Below are 27279 nucleotides of genomic sequence, written 5' to 3' on the forward strand. Positions count from 1 at the left end.
ACGAATCGCGGGATCTCGTCACTTCTCCCCAGAGGTGAGGTGAGCCCACCACGCAATATTCCCCCTAGAGGTGGCATTAAGCGGGACCTCACAGGGAGAGACACCACTCTTGGGGGTCAAGAACTCCTTTTCCGTCAAGGAACTCCCTAGCCGCCTGTCTGTCAAAGGAGCCCCCTCATACCATCAGGGCTTCAGGAAAACCACCTTGACCCAATCACTGTTTGCTATTGTAACATCTGACAAAAAGGGGAAGGCATGCAGGACACAGACGAGGAAGTTGAAAGGAGTCAAAGTATGTGAGTCCGACATCAAGAAAGTACTACAGCTACGTACTCAGGAAGCCTTGCAGTAATGTAATAAAAGGAGGAGTTGAATCAAGGAGCGAGAAATGGGAAGTTCAAACCTATGACGTGCCGGATGCAAGCACGAAACCGAGGAGTTCCTGTCGGGAGGATCAGCATCGGCGAAAGAAAACACGGAAGACTGTGTCACTCTTGGGAAGCCAAACCCTAGAAAAGCAGCAGCAGAAGAAGAGCAGTGGCGTGGCCTGCGGAAGGTGGACCGTGCGGCCCGTAAACAGTGCAGAGACTGCTCCAACTGTGGCAACACCAAGCCACACTGGAGAGGAACGAAGGACAGGAAGGAACACAGAAACCCTTCTGAATTAGATGGATAATCTGGTTCTAAGCTAACAACCGGCACCACTAGCCCATATGGAGAAAGGTAACTGGAGAGGCCAGAGACCCTGGGAGGAACATGGAAGGGACAGAGACAGCCTACTTGTCCCAGTGAAGCAGTAACTATTCCAAAGTATGTGAATAAGTACTGGACACAGTCTACTCATCAGAGTGAAGTCCTAATTATTCAGCAGTGTGCGAATAAGTGCGGGACACAGCCTCCTCGTCCCAGTGAAACAATAATAATTCATAAGAGTTTGAATACATATGGGACTGGTTCCATGTCATTTCATCGAGGGATGTTTTTTCCCACAATTGTTTATACGAAAAAACCCATCACATTTTTTTTCAATTATTTTTGGTGGGGGTTCCCCCTCAACCCCCCATTTTCTTTAATTTGTATTTATTCGCAAACACCCACACCCCATATACATAATGTACTAACTCCCTAAAAAATTAGATGGGTTTTTTTCGAAAACAAATTTGCCGCAAAAAACCCAGCGACAAAACATCCCGCGATGAAAAGACGTCGTACCATGGGACTAAGCGGTAGGCAGTGAAAAAGTCGAAAACATTATATCGGAAGACAATGTCGAAAAAAAAAATGTCAATTTTTTTCCCCCCTCGACTATCTCATTTTTTATTTTACATTTTTTTTTTTGCTTTCGTGCGTTTAAAAAAAATACAAATAATAAAAAAGGGGGTTAGTGGGGAACCCCCGCCATTTCGACCAGAATTTTTTTTTAAAAAAAGGACATTCGAAAAAAAAAAAAAAAAAAAATCGACATTTTGACTTTCGACATTTTGTAATTTGACTTTATCACTATAAACCGGACTAAGCCTAACCCTTCCAGGGAACAGACAAGAAGCAAGGGAAGTGAATGGGGAAAGACCCATCTGAATAAGAAATGTAGAGGATCACAGCATCCAAACTTAAAAAGTAGCAAAGAGACACTGCAAGTTGCCATTAAGGATAAAGGTCAAACCCCTAAATTGATTAAAAATAAGTGACTTTTATCCAGGAAGAAAAAATGGTATACTATGGAAGTGCAATAGTCCCCTTGCAGAATTGAAAGAACGGATTCAGGAAATCACTTAGACCTATTTAAGAATAGCTTACTGAAGCTGAGAATGCTTGTCCAGGAGAAGGGAGTCATTCTGCTGGACCTTTGGGTTATTCTGCTTAGCTGTAGGGTTAGCATAGATTAGCTTTGGGACGGAAGTCAGGCTATTGTTTTGGACTAGACTATTGATTACGAGCATCGTAGTTAGTGTTGTGCTAGGTAGAGCAAACCCTTAGAATAGGGACAGAAACAGAAAGGCCTTTTCTTATAAAGCAACACAATTTGGAAATGTCACTATTTGGTCCATCTCCTTCTCTTGACCTACCACAGATTGCGGATTCTTCCTGCAGGCACGCCACATAGCCCTGGCCAGCCCGTTCTCCATTTTGCTCACTCTTAAGGGTATCATAGTATGGGAAGTCCTTAGGCAGTGGGGCCATGATACACTGGGTTACCAGTGCATTTGCATAGGATGGGATGCAAAGGGGGGGGGGGGTAAGTCAGCAATGAAGCCTTCCATGGCAGTGCCCGTAAGCATAGGCACGCTTCCTAAGAGGTGTGAACAGTATAGACTACTATGCGACCCCAAAGCAAGGCCCCAAGGTGCTCTAAAAATGTTTGCTGCTCAGGACGAGGATTGGCCAGGATCTTCCAGCAATCACTACGACTAACCTGTGGACGAGGCGTGGGCTTATCAGTGAGCATTGAGACAGACAAGTGAGTCTGTGGGATGTGCTGGGCAGGGCTCTTCTGGCACAACAGGGGCACAGAGAGCCCAAGAAAAGGAGAGCACGCAGAGAGGAAGGCCCCTGTGGGGGAAGCATGGCAAGCACAGGTCTCGCCCTAAGCCACTATTAGATTTCTTATGCGCAAATATTCTGACCATTAAGAGGACATGTTAGCCTTCTTACACCTCCTCCCCTTCTTCCTATTAGTCGTGCGTTGATGTTTCTAAGGCTCCATGCCCAAATTATATCATATGATGTGGCATTTATAACGCGCCTGTACACACCTGTTTCTAGGAGTGAAATGTATGCTAGTTGTGACTTATGTTGGACAGTGGCAACCGGACTAGCATGCAAAGCGGCAATTAAAAAAACATTACCACTGTTAGAATGGTGAAATGTCCGCTGTTGGCTGAACGTGCCTCTTGCTTGAGAATGGGTACCAATCGTATGTGCTCAGACATCCAAAGTTGCCATATATGCTGGCTGTGTCCTTACTCGTGTGGGTTTCTGAAACATTGTGTCTAACCGTTGTATGTACGAGGTGTCAACTGCAGGCTGTCTTGTGGCAATGTCTGTGTGGTCAGGGCCGGCCTTAAGGGCAGCAGCGCCCTGGGCGAATTGGCGCAACCCCCTCGCCCACCGCGCCCCCCTGGTTAACAGGGGGCGGGCCGGAAGGGGGCGGGACCAGGAGGGGCCACTTTTTTTTTTTTCTTTATCTCTTCGCACCAGCGAGGAGGTTAAATGGGGTGCGTTAGCACCCCATTGCCATTGAATGAGCCCGCCTCCGCGAGTTCATTCAATGGCAATGAGGCACCTGCCACGCCTTCTGCCACCACGCCAGCTCGGGGGAGCCCTTGAAAGACTCCCCCGAACTGGCGTGGTGGGGGCAAAAGGCGCCCTGGGGGGCGTGGCGCCCCGGGCGGCCAGGCGGTCACCCGGCTCGCCCCCACTAAGGCCAGCTCTGTGTGTGGTTGCTGAGAAGGTCACAGACTCAAAGTAGCACAAAGTGTGTCATACATCCGGTATCAATGTTCAGACCGGCATTCTGCAGGCTGCAAATCTTCAAGTATTTGCGCTCCCACGTTCTTCTTCATGTGGTATTCGAAAGGCCATCTTTCAGTACCATCAGTGACGGGTCCGGCAGTGTGTGCCCAACTTCTGTGAAGTGTGACCAACTGAACGTTCAGTTGTGTCTTCAACATGGTGTAGGCATTTGTTGCACTGGATGAGATATACCAGATTGGGGGAAGTTTGGTTCTCTGGACTGGTGATAGTTGGTTTGGTGCAGATGTCTCCCCGTCTTATTTGCCTTTGATCTGCTATGCTAGTGCTTTTGGTGCCGGACCGTGCTAGATCTTTCAGTTGCTTGTGTGCAATTAAAGCGTTTCCTTGAAAATGTCCATCAGCTCCTCATCTCTGGTAAAATTTCGATTGATGGAGGAGACTGATGCAGACGTCTCTGGCATTTCACAAGCGTATGCATCTTCCAGTTCTGTTGGCAAGTTGTAAAGTGTGCAGAGGACAGAGAGGCTGCGATCTGCCAAGCAGGTGGGGGTGGCCGGGAAGTAGGTGGGGGCAGGTAGACAAATGGCTCTGTGTATGGAGACTCACCATGTGGGAAACGGGGGCGGGGGGGGCAGAGTGGAAGGTTGGTGGGGCATCACAAATGTGCATGGTCCAGAGCCTACATTCCATCAATTGAATGCATTCAAAAATAGCAGAGCACTTTAGAAACCGCAATAAAAAACTGCTTTTAGAATTCCAAACACTTAAAAAAAACACAGAAAGAAACACACACCAAATGTGCTCTGTGATGATCGTCAGAGTCGGGGCACAAAAGCTGCCATGCAGGGCCTACGCGGATTAGTGCTGTCTGAGAGAGCAGGCATGGCTTTAATCCCCTGCTGCCACTGTGACAGGGCAGACAGATACCATGCTAGACTCGTCACACCCCTCTGAAGAGTGGCATCACACTGGGAGGTTTTCATTTACTCTGCCCCCATGACAATCGGGATACCCCCCCCATGACAATCGGGATACCCCCCCCCCTGCAGGCCTCTTCACATTCAAAATGAATCGCTGCCCCCGACTCCCCCACCCCACGCGACCCCCCAACCTGCGAAAACAATTAAACCAGTGTTTTCGGATATATCCAAGTACTTTTAATTTGTACAGAACTCGCTCTTTTGACGCCCCCCCCCCGTGTTAACGCTACCTTTGTGTGTCATCTGGTCTTTGTCCCACTTTTGGTGGGGTTTATTCAAAGAAGATCGGATTTATCTGCAATCCATAACGCATACTTCTACAGAAGCGAGCTGGTGTTGCTCTGCCACCTTGGACGTTCTACAGAAGCAGGAATTGCTCCGCCATCCAGGACCTGCAGTTTGGGCAGGAATTGCTCAGCCATCCAGGACCTGCTACAGGAGGCAGGTTGGGCAGGAATTGCTCAGCCATCCAGGACCTGCTACAGGAGGCAGGTTGGGCAGGAATTGCTCAGCCATCCAGGACCTGCTACAGGAGGCAGGTTGGGAAGAAATTGCTCAGCCATCCTCGACAGTATAGATAAGCAGGATGATCAGGTATTGCATAGATAAGCAGGATGATCAGGTATTGCTCAGACATTCTCGACAGTATATAAAAGCTGGTTGAGCGGGTATTGCTCAGCCATTCTGGATGTTCTACAGAAGCAGGTTGACCAGGTATTGCTTAGCCATACTGGACAGTATATAGAAGCAGGTTGAGCAGGTATTGCTCAGCCATTCTGGACAGTACATAGAAGCAGGTTGAGCGGGTATTGCTCAGCCATTCTGGACAGTATATAGAAGCAGGGTGTGCAGGTATTGCTCAGGCATTCTGGGTGTTCTACAGAAGCAGGCTGAGCAGGTATTGCTCAGCCGTTCTGGATGTTCTACAGAAGAAGGTTGACCAGGTATTGCTCAGCCATCCTGGACAGTATATAGAAGCAGGTTGAGCAGGTATTGCTCAGCCATTCCGGATGTTCTACAGAAGCAGGTTGAGCAGTTATTGCTCAGCCGTCCTGGACAGTATATAGAAGCAGATTGAGCCGGTATTGCTCAGCCATCCTGGACAGTATATAGAAGCAGGTTGAGCAGGTATTGCCCAGCCGTCCTGGACAGTATATAGAAGCAGATTGAGCCGGTATTGCTCAGCCGTCCTGGACAGTATATAGAAGCAGACTGAGCCGGTATTGCTCAGCCGTCCTGGACAGTATATAGAAGCAGACTGAGCCGGTATTGCTCAGCCGTCCTGGACAGTATATAGAAGCAGGTTGAGCAGGTATTGCTCAGCCATCCTGGACAGTATATAGAAGCAGATTGAGCCGGTATTGCTCAGCCATCCTGGACAGTATATAGAAGCAGATTGAGCCGGTATTGCTCAGCCGTCCTGGACAGTATATAGAAGCAGGTTGAGGAGGTATTATACTCAGTCATCCTGGACAGTATATAGAAGGAGGATGAGCAGGTAGATTTCAGCCATCCTGGACAGTATATAGAAGCAGATTGAGCCGGTATTGCTCAGCCATCCTGGACAGTGTATAGAAGCAGGTTGAGGAGGTATTATACTCAGTCATCCTGGCCTGTATAGAGAAGGAGGATGAGCGGGTATTGCTCGGCCATCCTGGACAGTATATAGAAGCAGATTGAGCCGGTATTGCTCAGCCATCCTGGACAGTGTATAGAAGCAGGTTGAGGAGGTATTATACTCAGTCATCCTGGACAGTATATAGAAGGAGGATGAGCAGGTAGATTTCAGCCATCCTGGACAGTATATAGAAGCAGATTGAGCCGGTATTGCTCAGCCATCCTGGACAGTATATAGAAGCAGGTTGAGCAGGTATTGCTCGGCCATCCTGGACAGTATATAGAAGCAGATTGAGCCGGTATTGCTCAGCCATCCTGGACAGTGTATAGAAGCAGGTTGAGGAGGTATTATACTCAGTCATCCTGGCCTGTATAGAGAAGGAGGATGAGCGGGTATTGCTCGGCCATCCTGGACAGTATATAGAAGCAGATTGAGCCGGTATTGCTCAGCCATCCTGGACAGTGTATAGAAGCAGGTTGAGGAGGTATTATACTCAGTCATCCTGGACAGTATATAGAAGGAGGATGAGCAGGTAGATTTCAGCCATCCTGGACAGTATATAGAAGCAGATTGAGCCGGTATTGCTCAGCCATCCTGGACAGTGTATAGAAGCAGGTTGAGGAGGTATTATACTCAGTCATCCTGGCCTGTATAGAGAAGGAGGATGAGCGGGTATTGCTCGGCCATCCTGGACAGTATATAGAAGCAGATTGAGCCGGTATTGCTCAGCCATCCTGGACAGTGTATAGAAGCAGGTTGAGGAGGTATTATACTCAGTCATCCTGGACAGTGTATAGAAGCAGGTTGAGGAGGTATTATACTCAGTCATCCTGGACAGTATATAGAAGCAGATTGAGCCGGTATTGCTCAGCCATCCTGGACAGTGTATAGAAGCAGGTTGAGGAGGTATTATACTCAGTCATCCTGGCCTGTATAGAGGAGGATGATGAGCGGGTATTGCTCGGCCATCCTGAACAGTCTACAGAAGCAGGTTAAGCAGATGTTGCTCAGCCGTCCTAGCCATCATAAAGAAGCAGTTGTTGGAATGGACATTGGGCACATTAAGGTTCACAGATTTGGCCTCAGACTACAGTCGTTGGCTGTTGTAGTTTATGGGTAAAGGACTGGAAGAAGGAATGTTCTCAGGACAGTACTCTTGTGATCATGTCCTTCTTTGGCAAGCAATTGCTAAGCGTGCAGATTAATGATGCAATGAAGAAGGGGTACGAAGCGTGCCAGAGCACCCTTGCCTTCGATGAAGAAGGGGTACGAAGCGTGCCAGAGCACCCTTGCCTTCAAGCCTAAACTAAAACCAGCCTTATGGGCTTACTTCTATTATGGCAGTCTTTCCAACGTGCTTTCAATCAGCAGCAAAGGAATAAGCATATACTGAATAACTTCCCCATCATCGTTGCTGGCGAAGTATTGCCAGCCACCTTCTCACTGCCCTGCCTACGCCAGTCAACACATCCAACTCAGCCTCTCTTACTAGTGCCACGTCTGGGAAGAGCGGATTTCTGACACCAGGTGGGAAATCTGGGAAGTGACTGATACCAGTCCCCTGGCCTTCGCGATCCTACTAAGAGGAATGCCCCTGGTCTGGGAGCAAGCTCTTCCAGGCACAGGACCAACTCCCCTAAAGAGCAGGAGTAAAGTCACTCACAAAGCATGGACATGCCCAATGGTGATCAGGTCCAGACAGCCTAAAAAGAGCCCGTGGGTTTGCAGCAGGCGACTTGCACTTTCAAGACCGGCAGAGAGAATGTTGCTTACGGAGCATTAAGCAGATGGAGCCGGAAGGCAAGCAGTGCATGTAAAAAGAGCTAGTAAAAAGAGCTAGGAAAAAGAGGAACTGAAAAAAGCCCCCTAAGCGTGCTTAGCATCTAGTCCAGCCAGGTGCAGATCAAATGATTGGCTGACAGAGCCCGAGGATGCGGAACGGTGAGGCATTCGTACCTCTCGTGACTGCGCACCAAATTCAAAAATGCTTTTGACCGTCTTTGATATGGTTCCATCCCCAAAGGACCATCGCTGCAAAATGAGGGAGGAAAGGGGAAAGGGCATACAGCATATGCTTCATCGAAGGGCAACTGTTCCCGTTCTTTGAAAGGACATGGGCACCCGCTTTTACTAAATGATATTCCACCTGGTCATAGTTTCTGGCAATTGGCACTGGTTCTCAGCCTGAAGAGGTCACATACCTACAGAAGTCAATCAGATTCCCGATCAAGTTGTTACAAATGGTCATGTCTTTGAGCGAAGGGTGTGGGACGGATCACCAGTCATTTCTTTGAGCGCGGGTTGTGGGACAGATCACCAGTCATTTCTTTGAGCGCGGGTTGTGGGACAGATCACCAGTCATTTCTTTCAGCGCGGGTTTTGGGACGGATCACTAGTCATTTCTCTGAGCGCGGGTTGTGGGACGGATCACCAGTCATTTCTTTGAACGCGGGTTGTGGGACGGATCACTAGTCATTTCTTTGAGCGCGAGTTGTGGGACGGATCACCAGTCATTTCTTTGAACGCGGGTTGTGGGACGGATCACCGGTCATTTCTTTGAGCGCGGGTTGTGGGACGGATCATCAGTCATTTCTTTGAATGCCGGTTGTGCGACGGATCACCAGTCATTTCTTTGAACGCGGGTTGTGGGACGGAACACCAGTCATTTCTTTGAGCGTGGGTTGTGGGACGGATCACCAGTCATTTCTTTCAGCGCGGGTTGTGGGGCGGATCACGAGTCATTTCTTTCAGCGCGGGTTGTGGGACGGATCGCCAGTCATTTCTTTCAGCGGGGGTTGTGGGACGATCACTAGTCATTTCTTTGAGAGCGGGTTGTGGGACGGATCACCAGTCATTTCTTTGAACGCGGGTTGTGGGACGGATCACCAGTCATTTCTTTCAGCGCGGGTTGTGGGACGGATCACCAGTCATTTCTTTCAGCGCGGGTTGTGGGGCGGATCACCTTTGCAATCTTGGCCTGGAGGAGAGCTTCTGGGGACAGCATCTTGCATGTTCCCATTTGGGCAGCACAATGATTAATTCCTGCAACTCTCCTTCTGTGCGGTGCGGGCGGGCTGGTATTAGCAATTCAGGACCCTACCAGGTGGCTTCAAGTCGGCCGCTAGGGCCCAATAATAGGGTTGATTCACTCTTCGGGTCATCCTTCTCTGGTGTGGGTTCCTTTGCCAGGACGGACGCGCAAATGAGGGTAAATTGTTCAGGATTATAGCCTGCTCGCAAACTGGGGGAAATGTCTATAGTAAATTCAAGATCTGCAGTACATCGGAGCTCGTTTCAGGGAAGACGTGGGCCAGCTATCGCTGCCACAAGCCATGGCAGTCCAGCTTCAGTCCCACCTTCCATGGTCTTCTACAATGGCTTCGGGCAGGGTTGGCAAGAGGGGGAGAGGGGTCACAGGGAGTGAGATGGGGTCTCAGATTGCCGGGAGACAACGCAGCGTCCTTGTATGTTAACCGTGGCCATGGCGGCATCTACGTCTTCCAGAGACTCATGCCCTGAGACATTGGCTTCCCTCTTCAATTGTTCGATATTCAGATTCCCGTATCCCAGGGGGCGCTATGACATGCAGCAATTTGGTCAAGGGTTGTTCTCTCTGCATCTCATCAGTTGGTGGTAAAAATGGATGTGAGCAGGTGGGGGCAGGGGGCCGCGTTTCTGCTCTACAAGGCCTAGTAGGCTGGCCGGATGGAAATTGAGGTTCAGTTATCAGCTACTCCAAAGGCACTGAGCAAATTCACCCACGGTCTCAAGGATCAGGAAATCCAAGTCAGGATAACAAAAAAAAAGGCATGCCACATCTCAGTGGGGAGCGGACAGAAGGCGGAGGGGGCGTTATCCAGTCTCCCTCGAATTATAGGGCGCTAGTGCAGGCCAGTTGGGCAGACACCCATTGTCCTGGCCCGTCAGAACACAGAGGCAGACGCAGCCATTTGCTGCCGCGCTCTCACTTTTCCCCCCAATCCAAACTGGTTGGGATTCACGAGAAGCTTTCAGCGGCTTGACAAAGCGGAGATGCACTTTTTGGACTGCACAAACATTCCCCCGCACTGCTAGAGGCCCCTTGATCCAGGAGGTTGGGGGATGAAGGAGTTATCCATTCCTTGGGTTTACAGTTCCTGCAATACCAAACCGGAGAGAATCGGGGTGGGGAGGAGGGCTTCACTGAATATTACTCCACGACCTCAGAAGACTATAGTGCCCGGATGATTTAATTTCGTATTCTTGTTTTCTGAACTCTTGCTCATGTTTTGAGCCTCCAGATGAGCACATTTTGGGCCAAGGGTCCTTCGTCAGGACTGGCCCTGTATCAGAGTTCTCTTACACATGGCCTCCTATTTCCTTATGTCCATACGATGAAGAGATGACTTGAAGTGTGTCAGCTGCTGAGCTCAGCAGCAGAGAGAAGCAGTTATATGCTGCGGTTTCGTCCTGTGCTTATCCTCTGAACCTTGCTCAGAGAGGACTTCCTGAACTGGGGGATTGGAGAGCACCTCGGTTTTCTTCTCCGGATCATCTGCACCCAGATAACATTATTTTGAGGATAAGGTTTCTTTTTCCCTGAAGACCAGTCTTCCAGGGGATACAGGAAATTGCTCTGCCACAGCGCGTTCCTCCCGCGGGGCATCTTGAGGGGGGGTACACGAGGCTGCCCTGATTTGAGAAGAGGGGCCGAGTTGCCAATCATCCGGGATTTGAACCTCCTTGCGCCTCGGAGCCGGCGACGAGGTCTGCGATGAAGGAAGCAGAGAAGGCTGCAGAGGTCAGTCTCCCACCTTTGACAATAGACCACCAGGAATGGGGCAGCTTCCAGGGCAGAGGAGAGGGGGACATGTTTAGGGCGGGTGCTTAGTCCTCGCCCAATACCTTGGTCTCATCAATTGAGAATTTGGAAGAGGAGGAGAATCTGATCCCTGTCGCGAGAGGGGGGGAGGGGTCGTGTGTAGTACTGAGAAAAGAGGGGTGCTCCGGAGTTCTTTTGTACAGAATAAAGTGCCTACATGGCTGTGTGTGTCCCTTGTGGCGGTGCTCCATGGCTGGATAGATTTTCTCCTATCTTTGGTAAGGGGTGAGGAATAGGGGGGCGGAGGTAATACCCTCAAAGGGTGAAACAAATCCACTTGTCTGGAGGAGGGAAGGACATGCAACAATGCGCAAATAATGGGACGAGGGAGAGCAGGACTGGAGTGATGAAGATTTCTGCCTCTCAGACAAACGATGGATAGACCGATACACAGATAGCGTCCTTGTACCACCAATGAGTCCCGGGTGCTTCATTAGCCGAAATTGTTATTCCCGTGGGATTAACACACAGATGGCAATTAATACAGCACTTCAATACAAGTGTAACTTCAATGGCGAATATGAACAGGATATTTCAGAGAAAGCAGACAACCCACTCCAGGCCATTTTAAAATATTGCTTAGGTACTTTTAAAACGTGTTTTGGATTCCCAGTGCGCTGTCCCAACCTTTCGATCAAATAAATGCGGATAGAGTCGAACCAAAAACAACTGCAACGCATGCAAACGTGTTGTCTTGTTTCCACCAGGTGTACACTTGATTTTTGGAAACTTAGGTGGTTCTGGAATGGTGGTCTGCAGGAAGCAATAGGTCTTGTTGGCGTAGACTCAGTTTCCAGGACAGCTGTGGAGTGCAATGTTGGCGCGCCATCTGCTGGTTACTTACGGCAATGCAAGTTGGGACAACGTCTAGTTGGTTGCATGCCCAGAGGGAAGGAAGGCAGTCCGAATGGCAAAGAGAAAAGTCTGAGGCTTCAGAGGTGACATAACCCAGGGGTTGAAAGCACCACACAAAAGTTATCTACAGCACAGGCACGACTCCATCACCCGTTTCATGACCGTGAAGGGATGACTGCAGCACCTCAGCAAAAGTTGCATTTCACGCAAGACCCAAAAAGACAAAAATAAAATCGCAATGAATAACAGAGTCGCATATAAAACAAAATCATTAGTTTAAAAAGTAGAGAATGCATCAATAAGAAATGCACACGCAACATATACCCCGTCAAATCGAAAAGCAAGAGGTCAACATACATTAATATAGAGAACTTGGCTGCAGTGCAAAGTGTCAATGTGGACGCTGCCCTTCTCAGACAAACGCAAGCAGAAAACTATTACACAAGTAAAGCACGGAATGAAAACCAATCTTGATTAATTGCAATCTGAAAATACATCACCGCCCAGTTCATCTTCGATCACAGCAAGTCCCCAATGTACCATGTGGGCCAAGATCTCGCCCAACAATGTGTACCGTCCTAATTTGATACTAACACTAGCTGAGGCAACAGGCAATCACGTATCGGAAAACATTTTACATATCAGTCAAAAATATACACAATAAATGCAATCAGTCGCCTCATTAAAACACTCCCACACCATTTTACAATACCCCTAAAAATAACAAAATCCACAAAGCTGTATGCAAGCTTACGATTCTTAAAACCAGCCTTTAATTCAGTGAAGCAAAAGCTGGAGACAGCTCTCGTGGTAGCAACGGCTGGAGGAGGCTCTCATGATAGCAAGGGCTGGAAGCGGCTCTCGTGGTAGCAAGGGCTGGAGGCGGCTCTCGTGGTAGCAAGGGCTGGAGGCGGCTCTCGTGGTAGCAAGGGCTGGAGGCGGCTCTCGTGGTAGCAAGGGCTGGAGGCGGCTCTCGTGGTAGCAAGGGCTGGAGGCGGCTCTCGTGGTAGCAAGGGCTGGAGGCGGCTCTCGTGGTAGCAAGGGCTGAGGCGGCTCTCGTGGTAGCAAGAACGGGAGGCGGCTCTCGTGGTAGCAAGGGCTGGGGGAGGCTCTCATGATAGCAAGGGCTGGAAGCGGCTCTCGTGGTAGCAAGGGCTGGAAGCGGCTCTCGTGGTAGCAAGGGCTGGGGGAGGCTCTCGTGGTAGCAAGGGCTGGGGGAGGCTCTCGTGGTAGCAAGGGCTGGGGGAGGCTCTCGTGGTAGCAAGGGCAAGAGGCGGCTCTGACGGTAGCAAGGGCGGGAGGGGGCTCTCATGGTAGCAATCATGGTTGCAAGGGCTGGAGGCGGCTCTCGTGGTAGCAAGAGCGAGAGGCGGCTCTCATGGTAGCAAGAGCGAGAGGCGGCTCTGACGGTAGCAAGAGCGAGAGGCGGCTCTGACGGTAGCAAGAGCGAGAGGCGGCTCTGACGGTAGCAAGAGCGAGAGGCGGCTCTGACGGTAGCAAGAGCGAGAGGCGGCTCTGACGGTAGCAAGGGCTGGGGAGGCTCTCGTGGTAGCAAGGGCTGGGGGAGGCTCTCATGGTAGCAAGGGCTGGGGAGGCTCTCATGGTAGCAAGGGCTGGGGAGGCTCTCATGGTAGCAAGGGCTGGGGAGGCTCTCATGGTAGCAAGGGCTGGGGAGGCTCTCATGGTAGCAAGGGCTGGGGGAGGCTCTCATGGTAGCAAAGGCTGGGAGAGGCTCTCATGGTAGCAAGGGCTGGGGAGGCTCTCATGGTAGCAAGGGCTGGAGGTGGCTCTCATGGTAGCAAAGGCTGGGGGAGGCTCTCATGGTAGCAAAGGCTGGGGGAGGCTCTCATAGTAGCAAGGGTTGGAAGTGGCTCTCATGGTAGCATATGGTAAAAAAAAAAGGTTTCATTTTAGATACAAGTAGCTTGAGTGCAGTACCAGCAACCACTTCCTTATACCCCTCTAAAAGCAGAAAAGAAAATCCTCAAGTGGTTGGATGTATTCATACTGTCAATCACAAAGACAAAGCGCCGGAGAGCCACCATATGCATCTCCTACACACACTGCAAATTCGAGCCGGCAATTATTTCAAACCAGACTTTTTTACCTGCTGCCACCTGCATCGATTTACAGCATAGACGTGACTGTCCCAATTCTCCACTGCCGGACAGACCTGCCTGCTTCACCCATTGCATCACCGCAGACACAAATTGGTAACTGGCTTTTGTATGGCTGCGTCATCTGTGGCGGGTCAGAAGAACGATGCAGACACGCTGAGGACCCTTCAAAGACAGGGTTATTAAAGAATACGAAGGCTTCACTTTCCATATTACCATGGGATGTTCCCTACCTATCAAACTAAGGTGCCCATCAGTCTGTGAATGTCCAAAGAATAAGTCCAAAACAACCCGTAACTGACCCTTCCACTATTCGAACTAAAGACAGGAGAATGACGCCCTTCTCCTGGGCTTTGCTTCTTGCAAATGGGTCTTCTTTCTGGATCTTCTTAATAGGTGATCTTTAAATAGTCTTTTGTTACTTGCTTAATACGTTCATATAACTCTACATTCTGTGAGACTTCTTCTTTCTCAAAATGTGGCTTCTTTGACCTTGCATGAATACTTTGATCCGTAGTGATGGATTTTGTGTAAGTTTGGTTCCCCGGTTGGGATTGGCCTTCTGGTTGATTATAAGTCACTTCTTTCCTGTAGATTCTTTCTTGGCTTGTACCAGCTCTAGGGGTTTCTTTATAATTCAAGTCATTGCATGCTCTTTCATTTAGGTTCCCTCCCTTCCTTTTTGAATAAAGGGGTACTTTCCCCTTTTTTGCAGGGTAGTGCTATCCAGACTACAGCTCTTCCGCTTGGGGTCTCTTCCTCTCTTCTTCGTAATTGACAGTATTCTTTCTCTGCATAGAATTCTCTTGTTACTTTATAGCCTCTTTCTTGAGACATATGGCACTCCGTGCCTTTCACCTAAGGCATTTGTCTCAGTTTTAGTTTCTCTCTCAATATTTCTTATATTTGGGTTTCTCTCATCATTCCACTTCATTATTTTTCATGCTGTGCTATCGTCAATTCGACTGGGCAGGGTATGAGCCATCCCATAACAATCCCCCAGCAGCCTGCTCTTCCAGTTACCTTGGATTCTCTGGGACAACGGGGCCTCTCTTCCCTCTTGATTAGTTGTGCTCTTCGTGGTCTTCTCCGGTTACTCTGGTGTCCCGCGCTCTGTGCTTTCAGTGTTTTATGGACTGCTTGTCCACCACAAAGTCCCTGTGGTCACGCCATCACCATCAGCTTCTTGGTCTCTCCTTCTCCAAGGACGCTGGGCGTCCAGCTCTCTGCTTTCGGCTCCCGAGCAGTTTCCAAACTCATGTGCGCCACAGGTTTCAGATTCTCCACCCCGCTCAGTCGTTACGTCACAGTGGGGATTCCCTGGCTGACGCTCACGTCTCTCTTCTTCCGCTTGTTGCGGCATCTCTCCTCGTTCCAGCCTCCTCGTCCCAGTTAAATGGGGATTCCCTTAGACAGTGATTATGTTCTCGCTTTCTTGTTGACAATAACATATGTTAATTTTCTCTTCATACAAATCTTGGTATTGTATATTCTTTTGTAGGTCTGATATTCCCAGGTAGGCCACTTCGGTGTATCCTTTAGGGAGTTCCTCACAGAAAACGGGAGTCCATGTCCCCATGGGAGGGGGGGGGGGGTGAAGGGAGGGAGGGGGGTATACTCTCTCATGCTGAGATCCCACTTGCTTGTTGTGGAGCGGGAACACCTCCCTAGCCTCACATGGTGGCTCTCCCATGGGGAGAAGGGACAAATTCCCTCGATTCATCACACATAGCAGTCATGCTACTGCACAGCTAAGACTCCACTACCTGATAAATCAGTTCAGAGACACCCCCAGTTCTATTACTGGACAGAAAGACATGACATTTGCAGAGTATTCCATGAATCCAAATATTTCGCACAAATCAATATTTTTCTTGTTGCTTTGCAAAAAATATGCGGTTTGTGATCATGAAAAAAATGCTAATGCATGTGTGTTTATGAAGGTCATTTAAAAATACACAATCAGTTTTAGCTAATTCCAACAGTTGCTGGTAACACATCAAAACATATGTACCAATGTCCACAACTGAATTTGTGGGTTTGGGCATATTCTGTACACAAAGGACGTGGGGACCAAGAAATGAACCAATGCAATATTAAGCATATCAATTTATTTTAAGGGTAATGGGTATAGGAGCTGCCACTTGAGAGTAAATGGTGTTATTTCAACAAAAAACGTACGACACAGAAATGTTTAAATACTCAGTGGGCCTCAGCAACATTCAGTGGTCCACTAATAGTCCTCCCCCTGTCCCTGCAGTGTCCCAGAGTGCTTGGATAACCAGTCTGCTTTCAGGCGTTGAAGACTTCCAGGTTCCTAACTGTTGCAGGATTCCAGAGTCTCTGCAGGGAAGTCCCTCTCACATGATAGTCAGTCCGGGTGGCCAGGAGAGACTAAGAGGTGTCCTTTCAGATCACCTTATATGGTAGCCCCTGGACTCCTTTCACCTCTCTACTTCACCTCACTGTCCTGATCTCATTCTACCCCGAGGGCCCCACCTTCGGGTCCTAGGACCGGCCAGGCCCGCCGCTGCCTGCATTCTTAACACTGGCTACGTTTCCTTCAGTTTCCTCCTTCGGCCCCCCCTTTCCTCCAACAACTGTCCCTTGGTAAAGATCCACGCTTCTAGATAACCAACACCAACGTCCTTTTGGATTTTTCTCCCATATTCAGCCTTCTCCACACATTCACCACCTCCCTCCAGATGTTCACCCCCCACTCATCGCAAAGAAAACTCCCTCCTTCCTTCTTAGCAGCCGCTTTTCCCCCTTTAGTGCTAGGCCTCTCAAGCCTCTGCTTTCTCCAACCTCCAGCCACCACCAAAGTCGAACCTTCTGCTCCGCAAACACTGCCCGACTAAGGGGTCTACGCTTTTTAATGTTCTCCCTTCTGCACCTGGGTTCGACTTTGTGTGAGTGTCTGCATCTGTGTCTGTAATTCTGTAATTGGGAGTTGCTCCTGGGTACACCTGGCCCAACTTTGGGTTAGGGGGACGCAGAAAAAAAAAAACCTCATTTGGCATGTTCACCATCTTCAAATGTACGCCACTCCCCCCACCTTCTTGCCCCACTCTCATGCTGCCTGCGGACAATCCTGCATGCTGGCTCCTCACCATCTGAATCGTATGCGGGAGAGCCTTGGTTCAGCTTTTTAAATTTGCTGAATGTGCAAAGAGGGCCGCTACCTGGGAGAGGAGCTGTTCACGACCCCATCCTCTGTTGGGAGACTAAGGAAATGCATTCTGAATTTCAACAAGGGTAGCCCCACATTTCAACATCCACATTTTTGCAAAGGTAGGAATTTTAACTAGAGACTCATGTGTGAGACTCAGGCTGATTCGTATACATGCCAATATTGGGAATGCACAGAACACATGCTAGAAAAACAATCACTTTGCACCATGAGAACGCGGTTGTGGGCAGAGTTGCACTAAACTAAAAACGAACATGAAACGAACATACTAATTTACCATATCCATTTAAAGTTTAACAGATTCCCAAACCAGCAATTAGTGCAAACCAGTCCATGCCCACTATAAACTTGGTGCAGACTGAGGGAAATGCATTGTAGTTTGGAAATAAAATGAAAAGAATTAAATGTGCAGGCTTAAAGCTGCACTTTGTCTGAATGGGAATGTGACAAATCTGAAGTGTGGAATGTGAGATAATCTGCTAAAGACATTCCATTGTTTAAGAATCTGTCAGAGCAGGGAAATCGCATAGAGATGTAGCTATTGCTTTTGTTTCTAAGAGATCGGGATGAACACGGTCACAGCATTTTTAGATTGACAAAAAGGGAGATGGTTTTGAATGACACATGGTCTCAGAAAAAGGCTTGCAGGCAGAAAGGCTGCGCTCTCTCGCTCACCGTTTCGGGCTGCTGGACTTACGGGTTCCTGGCTGGCAGCCATCTAGGAAGAGTTTTGCTGGCCCTAGGGCGAAGTGTGCAGGCAGAAAGGCTAATAGAAGACCCTGTGGGGCTCGATTCAGGCAAAGACGGAGCTGGACGGGGGCATTGGCAGTTATTTAAAGAAGTTATCCTTGGGGAGTTCAGTTAATGTGAGGAACGAGCTAATGTGTGAATGATTTGTGATATTAGATAGTGTAGAGTGAGTAAATCATTTCATTTTTAGGTGATAGGATAGGATATGATATTTTATTTCTATCGAGCTCATACACAGGTGTTTCAGAGCGCGACAAGGCAAGGGAAAGGAACAGGGGAGAACAAAAACAACGATCTTACTAGGTCCAGTGACATTGAGAACGTGCAAGTGCAGGGTAGAGGGAGAAGGGGGAGAAGTGCATGGGAGGGGGAACAAAAGGAGAGTGCGGAGCGAGAAGGAAAAAACAAAAATAATACTAAAATAATAAATAAAAGGCAACAAACAATGGGAGTTCAGCCAGCAAGTGGCAAGTGCTGGGTTTATGGCAGCAGACAGGGTAGGTCTGAAAGTGCAGGAAGAGAAGGGGAGGGCTGTATGAGTACAGATACAGACCCCAGTGCATGGGGTGGCCCAGAGGCAGTGCGTGAGGGTTGCAAGATAAGCAGGTACCTGGGCCCAGAGGACAGAGGGTGGCCAGGTGCATGGTGCCGAGGCAGAGTGGAATCAACAGGGGAGAGGGAAGGAGAAGGCAGAAGCAAAGAGGAAGGTTTTGAGGTGCTTCTGGAACCGGAGATGGTTCTCCTCAAGTTTTAGAGTGGCAGGGAGCCTGTTCCATAGGGAGGCCCCAGCCGAAGACAGAGATCTACTCCCAGCTGGTTTCTTTGAGAAACGACTGACCCTGAGGGAGTTAGAGGTGCTCGAGATGGGAGGTATTTGCGAAGGGATAGCTGAAGGTATGTTGGACCCAGGCCCCAGAAAGCCTTGTGGCTTTCCCCGAAAAGCCACAAGGCTTTTCAAAACCCGAAGAGGGTTTTGAATTTAATCCTTGCATCCACTGGGAGCCAATTGAGAGATCTCAGAGCTGGAAAGATACGATCCCAGGGCTTGAGGCCAAGGACAAGTCTCGCAGTCCTGTTCTGGATAAGTTGCAAAGGGCGGAGAGTAGAGGCAGGTAGATTTAGAAAGAGGCTGTTGCAATAGTCCAACCAGGAGAGAACCAGAGCTTGGGAGAAAGTGAGCTTCTGGGGGAATGAGAGGAAAGGAAGAATACCTCTGAAGAGGTGCAGTAGGAAGTTTGTCTTTTTTGATACATCAGCGATGTGGGTGGAGAAGGAGAGTGTGGATCAAAGGTGACACCAAGGTTCTTGGCCTCGCAGGTGGGGATAGGAGGAGGGCCAAGGGAGGCCGGCCAGAGAGTGACGGAAAAGGAAGGTGATGGTGTGCCAATGAGGAGGATCTCTGTCTTGCTGGCATTAAGACAAAGATCGTTGGCGGCACACCAATCTTGGATGGCAGTTAGGCAATCAGTGATGAGAGGTGGAGGAGGTGGCCAAGGGCAGCCTGAAAATGAGTTGAGTGTCGTCTGCGTAGCACTGGAAGTTTGAGCAGAAAATGGCAATACAGCGGGTGGGAGTTGCCAGAGTTGCCAGTTATTGCTGCACTTTGACATTTTAAACGTGCATAACTAAGTTCATGTTTCTCCATTAATGCGATCAAACTCAGATGTAACAGAAGCCTGCGCTCTGCCAAGTTTTGTTGCGAAGTTCAAATGTTAGCAGAACTCTGGTCATTATCGCAAATAGAATATTTTGAAACGCATTGCAGGATGTCGTACATTTGCACATGTAATTCTGTGTAATTTGCATACTTCTAACTTCTGATAAAGAATAACAATTCGGAAAAGGTGAATCAGTCTCAGCGTCCTTATTCTGTGCTCAGCATTATTGGGGTGGCGTAAAGAGAGGTGCAGGACGTGTGGCAAAATATAAAGGCAAAGGTAGTCACTGTAAATTGTGCTGCTCCGAGAGGCTCAGAATGTTTGCGTTTCATTTACATGGTAAATGTAGTCTGAGATGCAAGCCAAAAGGGCATAATGTGGCATTTTAAATAAGATACCATGAATGGGATAAGTTCACTGTTTAGAGTGTACTAGGTCCAGTATTTGCTTACCGTCAGTGATCCCGGCATAAGAACAATTATCAGGTGGTACTCTCAAGTTAGGCTCACCATAAAAATATCACAAAAATATCTCACAGAGACAATGGGTTGATAACTCTCAGATGCGGGTAAACACAAGGTCAGAAAAGCACGTGTCAGCGGTCTGACATTACTCCTTCTGATACTACCAGTTTAATTGACAGTATTAGGACACATCTTACTACTAGCGGGTGAAGGGAACTGGCTCTGGATTAAGCAAAGGGTTTGCTTTTCACTTCCAGGGCTTTGGGTCTGCTAAAGAGCTCCAGGTTCTCTCGGGTGTGGAGAGGATCCACTCCAACGATCCTGCACTGCCTTACTAGACTATGGGCTAGTGGCAAAGCTATCAGGATAGCTTACTTGGAAGGGTCAAGGTCACCGGGACTGTGCCGCACCGGTATTGTCCCCTGCCCTGTGATGGGGGCTCAAAGGAAGGCAATCTGAGGCTCCTCCCCCATACGACCCCGGGGAGCAACCTCTACTGGCTCAGGGTGAACCTCTGCCCCATCACGAGTATCCACACAGTCAGGCACGTGACTTAGTCAACACCTTAAAACAGGGCTGCATCAGCGGTTAGATTCGTGCACACACGACTATCACATTGGAAATGGCTACAATTCACTGGTGATATTAAAAGACAAAGAAAACAACTGCATGTTCTGCTATATCCAAACGGTGACAAAACTGCACAACTAATTACATTACAGTACAAAGTCTCAACTGAGTCACTTCAACTTTACAGCCAAGACACGGGACTGTTAGGCTACAGCACACACGAATGCACTGCCTTCTAATTGCAATGCCTCTTCTCACAGCACAGAGCAAGGGCTGCATTGCCCCTCCTGCAAGCCCTCCATCATTATTACTCACTTCATATTCTCCACATTGCGGCCCCGCACCGCACAGATGGGGATGGCCAGGATGGCAAGGGTTAATATCCAGCCGTTGTAGAAGGTAACTTTGCAGAAGTACTTGAAACTGGCACTCCACTCATACAGCAAGGGCACAATGATGAGGAAGAGGATGAGGATCCACTGGGCCACCGAGATCTCCATGTCTCCTGAAGGCAAAAGAACAGAGAGCGGTTAAAGGAGCCCCATGGCAACACACAAGATGCAAGATGGCGGGCGGTCTCTGCTATAGGCCCATCCGATGGACGCCATGACCGATACCACTGCGAGTAACAGCAACAGCAGGGACTCGGATAAGCTTCACAATGAACAACAAAAGCAGTTCCCAAAACTCAGGATTGCAAAGGTTTCCAGTAGCTGCAAACCCCACCGCACAAGATTAGGGGGTCTCTAAAATACAGACCCCTTGGTTTTGCCCTAATGAGCAAATGTCTTCATCAAGACAATGACTACAAGAAGGCTTCTATGGCACTGAAGACATTAACGAAGGTCAGAACGGGCCCAAGTATTTCTTTTTACAGACCCACAATCAGTTTATCAGACTTTTACAGAGAGGAAAAAGTTTCATCCGCTACATTATGTGCTTCATTTTTCACTCATTATCAAGTATTTGACTTAAATACTGCCTTGTGCACATGAACGTCAGGCCACTTGACTCTGAGCGAGGCCATGGTCCAATGAAACTGCTCATCATTGGGCCACTACCAACAGCATATCGACTGCTGTTCTGCGCGAACAGACACAGCCACCACATATGCATTGGGCTCGTGATGCAAGGGCTCGGAAAGAAAAACTGCAGAAAAATTAAATCACCCCCCGCCAGCCTTCAGGACTTTTCTTTTCATTACTTCTGCTCGCACCAGGGGTTGCTTGGTTTCGACACGGATAGACACTTGGTCAGGTTTTTCTGTATCTGAAACCTCCACTCCATGGGAGCAGGATTATTCGTGGCGCACAATGTGTTTCCGCACACCACGTTTTGCATCAGAGAGAGGCATTTTTGCATTTTAAATTTACATTTGAAATGTACATTCGTCATGGTATTAACATGTTGCCTTGATGTTTAAGTGCACACATCCAGAATACTACAAGGAACATTGTTATTACATAGCAAATGCCCACATATGTGGGAGCACAATCAGGACACAAAATGTCCACCCACTACTACTCACAGGCAAATCACTCTTGGCGAGAAAGAAATGGTGTGCTGTGTACATGTGGCAGGCCTCACAAATTCATACAAATCCCACTGGACATGCAGGGCGAGTTCCTTAGTTTTCATACTCTACCTTAGAGAAATGCAATCACCCCGTGGTGATTAGTGACAATATTTATTTACCAGTGCTTTCAGTAAAATTGTGCATTTCACCAGACGCACACTTCATACTTGGTGCAATGCTGCCACCCAAAGGCCAGCCTTGCACAGTGAAACTTATTTGCCATTTACTCCAAAGTTTATCTACAGTAAATGTCAAACACAAGTTTCAAACATTCCAACACTCATCAGCAAGGCAGAGTGCTATACTATGCAAATGTACTTCGCCTTCAAAAAGTCTTGTCAATGCGAGTGGGCTAGTAGATTGTGCGAGCCCTGTGTGATGAATTGGCATTCACAACCTTGAGGGGTGGGGGAAGGGGTAGTGACTAATGCGCAACCAGTAGCTTCCCACTTGAAATGTTGCCTCCCGCAGAAGCATTGCATCTGCTTTAAGAGTTGTGCCCTTCTCTGCTCCGTCTAGGAACAAGAAATGGTCGCCTGCAAAAAACTAAAAAAACAGGACGACAAGTGATACACTAGTGGCTCGGAGTGAAACAGTCCTAAGTGTCCTTGAATTTCAAACCCTCAAATACTTTTTTTAGAGTGATGAACAAATGATATTGCTACTACCCTTTGCTTTGCAAAAAATACTTTGCAGTCCTAGTTTGACTGCGACAAAATGTAGTACCACGACCAAACCAAAACAGGCCAGAATAACAACTCATGACTTCACTGTGAATGGTTGGAGTTATACCGGAATAATGCATTATAAAGCACATAGGTCCGGTAGCAATGTCGAAAACTAGGAAATGCAGAGAATACTAAATCATTAAGGTGGCCAACATTGGTCTAGAAAATTGCTACACTGGCCTGCCCTTCGAGGCAGTCCTCCTGTATGTAATAGACTTTCATGTAAGACTAATATGGGAGCATTACAATTCCAGTAGCCTAAGGGCCAGCAGTACAGAATGCTGCATTTCTATGTGATAGAACTTGAATAAAGACCGCTTCTGCCGCTGGACTGATTCCCGAATTGACTTTCCACATATCCTAGGACTTGGTTAAATTGTTACTCTAACTCAAATCCTAGCATATTTGTGGAAAGTGCTGGATAGTGGTCAGAGGAAGATCAAAAATTAAAATATTGTTTCAAAAACCATGTATTCCAGCAATAATATCACAGAGTAACATTTCTGCCTCCAGGTAGTACTATCAAGTTCACACTAGAGGGATTCCGGACCAGTTTTCTCTGTAGACGTCCTCTCTCAGCAGATGACTTTGGAGCTGTACAGAATGGCTGACTGGGCGTGTCCGTGTTCCATTTGCACATCTTTAACTAGCAAAATAAGTTGGAATCAGAAGAGTCTTCACTTATTTGGCGTGTGTGCTGTCTGTGTACATGCCAACAATAATGTGTGGATTCCATTTATGATGTCAATGGTAATGTACTTCTGTGATATACGGCCTATTGACACTCACAGCTCAACAACGTCACATTTTGACGTTGTTTCGTTACATGCGGACTCGGGAAACACTAAATCAACAACAACAAAGCACTCCCAAGAAGCTTCAGGACACCATTGGCCAACTAGGCAGAAACACACAAGTACGTACGCTTTGGGCCCAAGAGTATCATATGCACAATGGTCCTAATGGGGTCTATTAAATGTACAGAGTCAGTTCTTAAGAGCATGAGACCAATAAAAGGTGCATTGTGATTACACGATAATGCTGATTGGAACTGATGCCGTCCTACTTAAGGGACCGGTTGGTTAGAAAACATAATGCGAAAGCCTTACGATCAAATAACACGAATCAAATAATCGCCCCCCAACACTCCCCGCCCCCCGCTGTAATTCTAATAAAGCTCTTACGGGATAGTTTGTTAACGCCGGCCCTCGAGCCTGGAATGCTGTTCCAGAAGATCTAGGGAGATAAAGTCAACTGAAATATTTGAAAAGAAACTTAAAACATTTATTTTCTGCTAGATACACCCCCAGCAACCGCCTTTTGATAACGTTCCAGGGAAACAGCGTGAATGTAATGTTGCACACTAGCGCTAGGAGTTGCCCTGTTTTTGTTTCTCTTTGTCGGCGCCCATAAGATCTCGGGTAATTGGAACACGGTACAAATTCATATACAATACAATTGTTCATATTGCACTTTTATTGGGGAAAGACCACACAGAGAAACAATTTCCAAAATTGCCATGTACGCACCTTTTTCCTGATTAATACAAACCTCATGAACCAACATGTTATCACATCAATCCATTAACGATTGTAAAATCATTGGCGTTTCCTACAGAATTTAGGGCAGGAATTAATTGAACCCAAGTGATTTGGAGGCCCCCATACAAATGTAGAAACTTAAGCAGCATTGCGCTGCAGGCAGAACTGATGCACCGAATCAGCGATGACTAACTATGGCATTAGGTAGACTTTCGCCTTCCAACCGGTTCAGTTTCTAATGAGTGGAAATGACCATGTGCTACTACGAATTCAACCTTGATGAGATTTCTAGCACATCGCAATAGCCATAACTATAACATGTCGAGCTATTTGGGGTTTTGCTACGAGAAGTCAGAACTCCCGTCACAAAGTTGAGACGCGCATATTCTGGTCTACCCCAGGGAAAATAAAAAAGTTATACAGTACAACAGTAAAAACCAAAATCACAGTAAATGGTGACAACCAGGTTTAGATGTGGTTCCACAAGTCTGTGTTTCCTCCAGCCTTTTGGTTACTACACTCAGAAAAGCATACAAGGCTACTATCGATTTCACATCATTACCCCTCATGAACCTGGCCCAAAATAACTAAGTTCCATGGAGCCCAGGTAACGTTACCCATCATCCCTGGAAACAGTACACCGCAACACTAAGTGCTTCAGTGTTTCCTCCCCACTGTGATGCGCACTGAACCTACAGTGTGTGTTTTTCATGGAGCTGCCCACTTGCTTCTCCGTTCAAGGGTGGGAATTTGATTTCAGCGGAAACTCAAGTAAGCCCTCCGAATATCAGGACAGGGAAATGGGGCTACATACTGAGGGATCTCCTCTCTCTTCCTTCTAAATGTCACGTACTGGGTGCAGCTCAATAACAATTAGACTGGGGCAGGCACTGCATAAACCTGTTCTACACAATTAGCCATTAGACCATTACCCAAGTGAACTTCGGTGCGTGATGGTGACCAGATGAACCCTCCTCATTACATAAACTCAATCTGTGGCACTGATCGGAGATCCTTTCATCGTGCTTCTTCCGGGCATAAATATCTCTAAATCTTGTTAAAATTGGTTTTAATAAATATGCAATCATTTCATTCCTTGTAGTCAGTCTTTTTTGTACCATAGGTATTGAATATGGCCCATGCACACAGATAGCGAGGCTGTTCCACAGAGGCTGGACGCGGACGCAACCGCGGCAACCTGCAGACGATTCTTCACCAATCGTATCACTATATGGGTGGAGATGAAGGGACCTGCAGGTCCTGCCACTCCAACTTTATTAGGGGTATGTATATAACATTAGCCTAGCTTTGTCCTTGAAGTGCTGGGACAGACACCCGTGAGGAAATTCGCACACGTCAGGGGGGCATTTATAGGAGTACATGGGCAGAGCTCTGAAGATTCCCCTGGACATGCAGGAGAAGACCATCCGGTCCCGTTTCCCTTTGGATTCTGCAACTTGTAGCTTTTTCTTTCCCATTTGAAATTTAGAAAGACTGCAAGTCCTAGAAATCTAAGCAAAAACAGGACCAGATGACCGTCCCGTGCATGGCCGGAGGAACGTTGGGAGCAATGGATGGGTTAATGCAAGGAGAGGGGCATACATTGGGGTGGGGGTAATGAGAACGTTGCCAGTTCTTTCCTGAAGGTGTGTGTAGACATGGCAAGTCTTGCATTGCTATGTAGAGAGCTCCGGAAGTTTGAAGCATCGAATTAGAGACGGTCTTCCTGTTTTTCCCTCGTTTGCCTTTTGGAACTCCAGTAGCATTGCGCTGGTGCATCAGTTGGGGCCCGCAACGAGGAGCGGACATTTACACGGACTTTTGCTTTTTTTGCAGTATATTAGGTGAGTGTTTTCCATGCAAGGCAGGATTTTAGATGCCATTATTGCTCTTGGCATATTTGAGATGCCAATATTCCTTCTGGCACAGTATTTCCAGCAAGATTCTGTAGCAGAACATTTCCAATAAGCGTACTCCCAGTGTCGCAGAACCTCCGATCTTATCCCTCCATGCACTTGTTCCTGGTGCCATTATTTTGCCTAGCACAGTATTCCCAGAGCATCATTACTCTTGCCACTCATTCATGTGGCACAGCATTTCAGATGCCATTCATTCAGGCACAGTATTGCCAGCAAGACTCTATAGCAGAACATTTCCAATAAGCGTACTCCCAGTGTCGCAGAACCTCCGATCTTATCCCTCCATGCACTTGTTCCTGGTGCCATTATTTTGCCTAGCACAGTATTCCCAGAGCATCATTACTCTTGCCACTCATTCATGTGGCACAGCATTTCAGATGCCATTCATTCAGGCACAGTATTTCCAGCAAGACTCTATAGCAGAACATTTCCAATAAGCGTACTCCCAGTGTCGCAGAACCTCCGATCTTATCCCTCCATGCACTTGTTCCTGGTGCCATTATTCTGCCTAGCACAGTATTCCCAGAGCATCATTACTCTTGCCACTCATTCATGTGGCACAGCATTTCAGATGCCATTCATTCAGGCACAGTATTGCCAGCAAGACTCTATAGTGGTACATTTCCAATAAGCGTACTCCCAGTGTCGCAGAACCTCCTATCTTATCCCTCCATGCACTTGTTCCTGGTGCCATTATTCTGCCTAGCACAGTATTCCCAGAGCATCATTACTCTTGCAAATCATTCATGTGGCATAGCAGTTCAGATGCCATTCATTCGGGCACAGTATTCCCAGTTGCTTCATTTCTACAGGAGCCGCAGATCCCTTAAAGCGGATGGTGTGTGGGGGAGGGGGGTCTTTAATTTGCTGTCATTTCTGCAGAAGCACTTTCTCAAGAATACAGGCTTGGCATTTAATCAATAGCACTCTTTGTGGGGACAGGGTTGCAGAAGCACTGTTCCTCTTCTGGCAGGC

The 27279-nt window shown here is 47.9% G+C and overlaps 1 protein-coding gene across 5 annotated transcripts in view; it reads right to left on the minus strand.

Moving 5' to 3' along the window:
- AGPAT1 (1-acylglycerol-3-phosphate O-acyltransferase 1) overlaps window positions 1–27279 on the minus strand; it is a 485786-nt gene that overhangs the window by 142472 nt on the left and 316035 nt on the right. For all 5 annotated transcript variants that reach the window (XM_069634940.1, XM_069634937.1, XM_069634936.1 and 2 more), the window contains one exon: window positions 20856–21045. In XM_069634940.1, coding sequence (XP_069491041.1) covers window positions 20856–21040 — 185 coding nt within the window. In that variant the 5' untranslated portion in view covers window positions 21041–21045. The remainder of the gene's footprint in view (window positions 1–20855; window positions 21046–27279) is intronic.

The sequence above is a fragment of the Ambystoma mexicanum genome, chromosome 13, assembly GCF_040938575.1.
Source record: "Ambystoma mexicanum isolate Mex_15411 chromosome 13, UKY_AmexF1_1, whole genome shotgun sequence".
NCBI lineage: Eukaryota > Metazoa > Chordata > Amphibia > Caudata > Ambystomatidae > Ambystoma > Ambystoma mexicanum.